This window comes from Helianthus annuus, chromosome 13 (genome assembly GCF_002127325.2).
Source record: "Helianthus annuus cultivar XRQ/B chromosome 13, HanXRQr2.0-SUNRISE, whole genome shotgun sequence".
Taxonomy (NCBI): domain Eukaryota; kingdom Viridiplantae; phylum Streptophyta; class Magnoliopsida; order Asterales; family Asteraceae; genus Helianthus; species Helianthus annuus.
Genome location: NC_035445.2, coordinates 87,816,002 through 87,824,292, shown reverse-complemented (window position 1 = coordinate 87,824,292; position 8,291 = coordinate 87,816,002). Strand labels below are relative to the sequence as shown.

Here is an 8,291-nt window from a genome sequence, read left to right as displayed (position 1 = left end):
ATTTACTTATTGTAACATCTCACTTTATTTTTTATTAGATTAGAGAGTTGTGTATTACATGGTTTATAACATTTTACTTTTTTTTTTTATTTATTATTAGGTTAGAAACTTACGTATTACTTGATGTTGGATAATCAGCAGAAAAAAAAAAGAAATATTTTAGTAAAAAATATTAAATACACAAGAGATAAGTTGGATATTATGATGTAGTATTATTATTTCATTGGAGTGTAAAATGGATAATGGGATCCTTTATTAAAAGTAGGATTCTAATTATACCACATGTATAAAAAAAAATATATATGTTCTACATGTATTGAATAAATCCTTTTAACGAAACAGTTGATTAAAATAAATATTTTTATTTTAATATGTGATTATCAGTTATCCTTGTCCTTATCATCAAATATAAAAACAATTAAAACTACCAATTAAATAAAATTTTTATCTTTATAAATATTTTAGTTAATTACATAGTTAGTCCCTCTGGTTTGCACAAAGTAACATACTTAGGTACTAATAGTTTAAAATCACATTCTAGGGTATTAACTTTTCATTTTGTAACGTTTGGAGGTATTAACGTTATTTGTAGGTTTCAAATCACATTCTATTAGTACCTAAGTATGTTATTTTGTGCAAACCATAAGGACTAACTATGTTAATACCCTAGAAGTTAATACATTCAAACGTTACAAAATAAAAAGTTAATACCCTAGTACCTAAGTATGTTATTTTATGCAAACCACAAGGACTAACTATGTAATTAACTTTAAATATTTAAAACGCTAATATTTTTTAGATTTTAATAATTAATATATGATTATAATAATTAATATATTATTATCAGTTATTTTTGTCTTTATCATTAAGTTGGGATTAAATTGTAAAAGATGAAAAACTTTGGGTTAAAAGTAAAAAAACAAAGGGTATAAATTGCAAAATTAAAGTTATTTATTAATTTTAGATAAAGATAAGGATAACAATAAGTGATATCTATATATTGGTTATTAATTAATATTAAAAAAATTATTAAACAAATATAAATAAAATTTATGAGGTTAAAGGAGAGAATGTCATGTGGCATTATTTGGAGTCTTTTATTATAAGTTAGATATATAAAATTAGATTTATTCAATTCGTACAATACATGGGGGTTTTTTAAGGATATATATTTTTTATTATTTACTAATGGAAATTACATTTATTCAACCCGTGTAATACACATATTTTTAAAGATGCAACTTTTTTTATTATTTTTGGCATATAAAATTACATTTATTCAACCCGTGTAATATAAATGAGGTTTCTTAAAGATGTGTTATTTTATTATTTGGTAAACAATATTACATTTATTCAACTTGTGTAAAATAAGCGGTTTTAAAGATATAACTTTTTTATTGGTATATAAAATTATTTATTCAACCCGTACAATATGGTTCTTATAGATATAACTTTTTATTATTTAATATATAAAATTATATTTATTCAACCCGTGCAATAAAAGAGGTTTTTAAAGATATATTATTTTATTATTTGGTATATAAAATTCATTTATTCGACTCGTGTAATACACGGGGTTATAACATAGTTCGTTTATGAAGTAAAACTAGCGAATTATTGATATCGCATTGGTTTAGTTAATTGGGCCACACACAAATGAATCAGAAGATGGACAGATTGGTGAAGCCGAGAAAGCTAAAAGTGGGTTCAATTTTTAAAGAACTCACCTAAATGGCCCAATCACATTTTAAATAAGTAGATAATGTGCATGCATTTAATGTATATTTATAAAGTAATAACGCATTAATATTTTACTATCCCTTCAGATGGGCTACTGGTGAAATTCACCACATTGGGACACACTCGCTTCCGAACCGGGGTAAACCCTCACCTAGGGCCGAAGCCCGTGAACACTCACCCGAAGGCACGACAGTGTGGTGAGGTAAAACCCGCTCAATTCAAGGATCGAACTAGCGATCCCACCTATTCGCCTAGTCTCCCATCATCACCAGGTGCCATAGAAAATAATGGGGAGGGCAGGAATCGAACATGGGTCCCTTTGAAAGTCACCTAATTTTATAAAGTTTTTCAATTAAGAGAACAACCATACCTAGTAAAATTTCAATATAGTAAAGTTATTAGTAGGGTATTTGAAAGACAGGATTAGGAATTGAGACAAACTGTATATTTATTCAAGAGGATAGAGATACCGCTCTCGTAGAAACCAACGGCTATAAAAGTTTTTCAATTTATGTGAACATGTATTAAGCAATCATCTTTTGTCATTTATATCAACTTTGACCTAAAATGTCAATTAACAAAAATACTCTTCAATAAATTGAAAAGACAACTTTAATATAAAATACGTGTTAGTACACATGACACTTCTAAATTCCAATACATTATTATGGCTCACATGACACTTTTAAATTCCAATTTATACTGTATAATAAAAAGAAACCAATGGGAAGACATATGTCATTCATTGAAGCCATCTATTTTTTATAGATAATTGAGTAAAATGTCCGGGATAGTCGCTGTGGTTTTGTAAAATAACACCTATAGTCCCCAACTTTTGGAAATTACACCGGTGCTCCCTGTGGTTTGACAGTTTGTTACTCGGATAGTCCCTAGAGTGGATGTCCGTTAGTTTTCTCCGTTAAATCTATGTAAAATGACAAAATTACCCCTTGCTTTTATTAATATATAAAAAAACTAATTAATCCTTTAAAATATCAATTTGCCCCATAAAAAAACTTGTACCTCTAAATCTTCAAACAATGGCGTCTGCACATCACCAGCCTCTCTCTCTCCTTCCTCTCCATCATCTCCTCCTCCACCACCACTTCCCGTACCCCCACCGTCCGCCTCCACTCTCGCTTCCTCCGATCTCTACTCCGTGGCCTAGGGTTTGTTGCCGCCGATACAGCTTTCTCTGCACACGTGGCATCGAAGCTCCGATCGTAATAGTGGTGTTCAGTGGTTGTGACCGGAGATGAGTGGTGGAGTATGAAGAAGGAAGGTGGACGGTGACGGAGGTGAGTGGTGGGTGACTGACGGTAAGAGGGTTAAGCTTGCTACTAGCTATAATCATAATGAGTTGTTTTTATATTTGCCTTTCTTGTTCTCTGTACAATCTTGATGAAAACCTCAAGAACAAGCAACAATTATTTATCTGAATCTTGAAAATTAAAGATTTTATTGAAGGGTTTTCTAGTATAATTCCAAGATGTTGGGATGCAAGTTTGAATCATGTGGAAAACTGAAATATAAGGTGTTTGATGCAACTAGTGTGTCATTAGGCATCAAAATTTAGATCTGTATGGTGGCGAGTCGAGGTGATGGTGGCGAGTTGTGATGGCGTTAGTGATGAAAGCAGCGGTGGTGGCTGTGGCGGGGGCTTAGTGATGGCGGTGGTGGTGGTTGTGGCGGGGGCCGTGATAGCGGTGGTGATGGTGGTGGTGGCTGAGTGGTGATGGCGGCGATGGAGGTGGAGGTTTGTGGTGGTGGTTTTTTAATGGAGAGAGAAGGTAGAGAGAGTTGTCTGTATTGTGTGATAATCTTAATATATCTACTTTTAGTGTTTTAATTTAATATACTAAGGGTATTTTGGTCATTTTACATGGATTTTAACGGTGAAAACTAACGAACATCCACTCTAGGGACTATCCGAGTAACAAACTGTCAAACCACAGGTAGCACCGGTGTAATTTCCAAAAGTTGGGGACTATAGGTATTATTTTACAAAACCACGGAGACCATCCAGGCATTTTACTCTAGATAATTAATATCAATTAAAGGATAATTATAAAATTAAATTAATGTAAATTTAAACAATTCGTATAGAAGATAATCTAATATTTTAAAATATTTATCAGATTTCAAAATTATTTATCCTGAAATTAACAAAAGATGTACGCTAAATTTAAATTAATATAATGTAAATGATTTATTTATTTTATTAAACTAAAGTAGTTAAGGGTAGAACTTATTTCAAAAATGTTTATAAGGGGTAAACAAAAATATTAATCAATGTTTATTGGTTCTATACTTTCATTTTCGTGTTCAACTCTCAACTCAAATACGGTAATCACTATGTTTACGTGACATTTATAAGAACCATCACCGCAATCACCCCATCCATCGTATATCGAGTATATCCGTTAGTTTTTTTTAAAGATATAAATTTTTATTAGATTCATTCAACCCGTGTAATAAACGAGGATTTTTAAAGATGTAACATTTTTATTTTTTACTATACAAAATTACATTTATGCAACTCGTGTAATACACGGGGTTTTAAAATATAACATTTTTTATTATGTAGTATATAAAATTAGATTTATTCAATCCATATAATACATATGGTTTATAAAAAAATATAACTTTTTATTGTTTGGTATATAAAATTACATGTGCTCAACCCGTATAACACATGAGTTTCTTAAAAATGTAATGTTTTTCATTATTTAATATATAAAATTAAATTTACTCAACCCGTACAATACACAAAGTTCTTAAAAATACAATATTTTTTATTATTTAATATATAAAATTACATTTATTCAACCCATGTAATAAACGGGATTTTTAAATATATATCGTTTTATTATTTGATATATAAAATTACATTTATTCAACCCGTGTAATAAACAAGATTTTTTAAAGATATATATATTTTTATATTATTTGGTATAAAAAAAATTACATTTATTCAACCCGTGTAATAAACGAGATTTTTAAAGATATATATATATTTTTATGTTATTTGGTATATAAAATTACATTTATTCATATTTTTATATTATTTGATATATAAAATTACATTTATTCAACCCGTGTAATGCACGGGATTCTAACCTAGTACATTATTACGAGAAAAGTTGGTATTTTAGTGGCGGCCACATGCCTTATTCTAAAAAAAAAAGATATTTATATTTATACATTCACACCTTTTATCATGTATAAACTACACTCATTTATACATACACCAATTAACTGGTGATGTTCTTTATCAAGGCTCTCCTGTATTTAAAAATTTACACAAAATGTCTGAAAATTGGAACTTTAAAAAAAGCATAGCATCCATTAAATAAAGAAGATGTAATCACAGTACAATCAAGTAAATTGGAAGATAAAGAAAGTCCCATGAATAATAATAATAATAGCTTAAAAACTGAAAATAATTAAAAAAAAATTAGATATTTAAATCAGCTTAAATGGCAGAAAACTTTGGAACCTCTACAGGGAACTGATCAATCTCGTCGGTCCACGGGTTTTTCTCTTTCGCAGGATTAACGCTCTTTAACGCCTTCCAAACCGCACTGTTGCACTTAAAACCCGACCCGAAAGCTATCTGCCACGCTCTATCTCCTTTCTTGATTCTCCCTTTAGCTTCCGAATACGCCAGCTCATACCACGGTGAGCTACTTGATGTGTTACCGAATCGGTTCAGTGTCATTCGTGATGGCTCCATGTGCCAATCCGTAAGCTGCAAATTCTTTTCGATTTCATCAAGAACCGCTCTCCCGCCAGCATGAATGCAAAAGTGCTCGAACGCTAGCTTGAAGTCGGGAATGTACGGCTTAATCTTCATTCTAAATAGCTTTTTCCCGACTAAAGTTGCGAAGAAAAGTAACTGTTCGGACATCGGTAACACTAACGGGCCGAGTGTCGTGATGTTGGTTTTTAAAGCGTCACCCGCTACTCCCATTAAATCTTTCGATAACGCGACTCCGATTTTACCGACCGGATCTTCTTGTTGAGTGACGCATGAGAAACATTTTTCATCGGAACCTTTGTGTGTTCGAACCGTGTGGACCAACTGATACTTTGACCGTCTTCGGTCGGAAGTTTTGTTCGAGAGTAGAATTGCGGCACCGCCCATTCGGAACAAGCAGTTTGACACGAGCATTGATCGTTCGTTTCCGAAATACCAATTCAACGTAATGTTTTCCATGCTCATTACTAACGCGTACGAGTTAGGGTTGACTTGAAGAAGATCTTTAGCGAGATCAATCGCGATTAAACCCGCACTGCAACCCATTCCACCGAGGTTAAAGCTAAGAATATTGCCTCGAAGTTTGTAGTGGTTAACGATCATCGAAGCTAAAGACGGGGTTGGATTAAACAAACTACAATTCACTACCAAAATCCCGATATCCTTCGGTTTCACGGAAGTTTTCGCTAACAGATCATCAATAGCACCAAACATCACTAGTTCAGCTTCTTTTCTAGCTTCCGCCATGCACGGGTTCGGTGGGACCCGAAGAACAGCTTCCGGAAGGTACGTCGACTCACCAAGACCCGACCTTTCGAGAATCTTTCTTTGAAACTCGAGACTCCCTTCGGTAAACGAGCCCGTCGCGGTTGATCTTTCCATAAAGATCTGTCGCGTGCATTTCCGTTCTTCTTCGGGCTTATAACACGAAAAGTTCACAAGGTAAACGGGCCGAGGACGGGTCAGGAAATAAAGGGTTGAGAAAAAGACCAAAAGGGTCGAACACACTACCACCGATATGAGATTAAACCTCAGATGATCCCAAAGAACGTAAACGTCTTGAAGCGAAAAGGTGGATAATTGAGCGGCAAGAACGACAACGACAGGGGATAAGAACAGGTACATTCCATGAGTGATGAGATAATGATACCCTAATTTCACATACTTTAGCTTCACCGATTTCTTGAAATCGGGTAACTTCGAAGAAGAAGAAGAAGATGATTGTGAAATTAAGGGTTTGACTTCTGTAACTCCACTCATTTTAGCAAATACTCACTTCCAATCTATGATTTAGATATGATATATATATATATATATATATGAAATATATAAAAATCACAGCTATCAATAACCCAAGATCTGATATTCTCACACAGATTAACAACTCATGATCTATTCACCTGAGATCTGAAGTTAAAAAGATCACAGAATCAACTGCAGTTCCTGCAAAACAAACATCAAGATTCAAGATTTAACAAAAAATAAGCTAAAACAACACTAAATCTTTATCAATTTCATCAATTTAAAAGAAACCCTAAATTTAAAATCTTGAAAAAACACAATTTAAACATTCAAAACAAGATTCAAGATTTAACAAACAATAAGCTAAATCAACACTAAATCTTTATCAATTTCATCAATTTAAAGGAAACCCTAAATTTAAAATCTTGAAAAAAAAACACAATTTAAACATTCAAAACAAGATTCAAGATTTAACAAACAAGAAGCTAAATCAACACTAAATAATCAACAATTTCATCAATGTAAAAGAAACCCTGAATTAAAAATCTTGAAAAAACACAATTTAAACATTCAAAACAAGATTCAAGATTTAACAAACAAGAAGCTAAATCAACAATAAATAATAAACAATTTCATCAATGTAAAAGAAACCCCAAATTTAATATCTTGAACAGACACAATTTAAACATTCCAAACAAGATTTAACAAACAATAAGCTAAATCAGCTAAATCAACACTAAATCTTTATCAAATTCATCAATTTAAAAGAAACCCTAAATTTAAAATCTTGAAAAAACACAATTTATGATTAAAGAAACATAAGATTAATTGAAAAAAAGAGAGACCCAGATGAGAAGACTAACCTGCGGAGTGATCGATGATGAGGGAATGAGTAATGGGTATATAAATGAGTAATGGGTAATGAGAGTCCTGCTGGTTTGTGGTTGTCAAATTGGATTTAAAGAGTTTGTGGGGGAGAAATGAAAAAGTTTAAGTAATAATTTATTTATAAATGAATAAACCCTAATAATAAGTAGTAATAATAATCACAGCGCACCATGACGACACCATTGAAGAAGCTTCTTTGAATTGGGGGGGTGGCATCTCGGATGTTGTTATTAATGTAAAGGCGACAACTTTTTTTATAAATCATGTTTTGTTGTGTTGGATTTTTTATAAAGGGGATTATTTTACTATCATTTTGGGCACGTTATGATTGGTTTCATCAATCTTTATTTTTTTTAAAAGTTTGCAACATTTTGGTATTTTTTTTTAGTTAAATGTGATTTTAGTCCATGTAGTTTGGGTTATTTTGTCAGTTTAATCCAAAGATTTTATTTTTCGTCTGTAGGTCCAAAAAGGTTTCACTTTTGTCATTTTAAACCACCGAATCTTCATCCATTTTTTCTGTTAACGAGAAGGGCAATCGGTCATTTTATATGGCCGAATTATCATTCTAGTTAACAAAATTACATATAAAATGACCAAATTGCTCTTCTCGTTAACAGAAAAAATAGATGAAGTTAACCTAGTGGACTAAAATGGCAAC

The 8,291-nt window shown here is 31.9% G+C and overlaps 1 protein-coding gene across 1 annotated transcript; it reads right to left on the bottom strand.

The window, feature by feature from the left end:
• Positions 1 to 5,053: 5,053 nt before the first annotated feature.
• LOC110898512 (3-ketoacyl-CoA synthase 11) lies at positions 5,054 to 7,835 on the bottom strand. The gene is made up of 2 exons (XM_022145308.2): positions 7,606 to 7,835; positions 5,054 to 6,943 (listed from the first exon to the last, which is right to left on the bottom strand). Exon 2 carries the CDS (start codon positions 6,758 to 6,760, stop codon positions 5,216 to 5,218), a length of 1,545 nt encoding a protein of 514 aa, XP_022001000.1. The 5' UTR covers positions 6,761 to 6,943; positions 7,606 to 7,835; the 3' UTR covers positions 5,054 to 5,215.
• Between the last annotated feature and the right edge of the window lie 456 nt (positions 7,836 to 8,291).

Bases quoted from the DNA above. Each gene is read 5' to 3' on its own strand.
- LOC110898512 (XM_022145308.2), bottom strand. From the start codon at position 6,760: ATGAGTGGAGTTACAGAAGTCAAACCCTTAATTTCACAATCATCTTCT.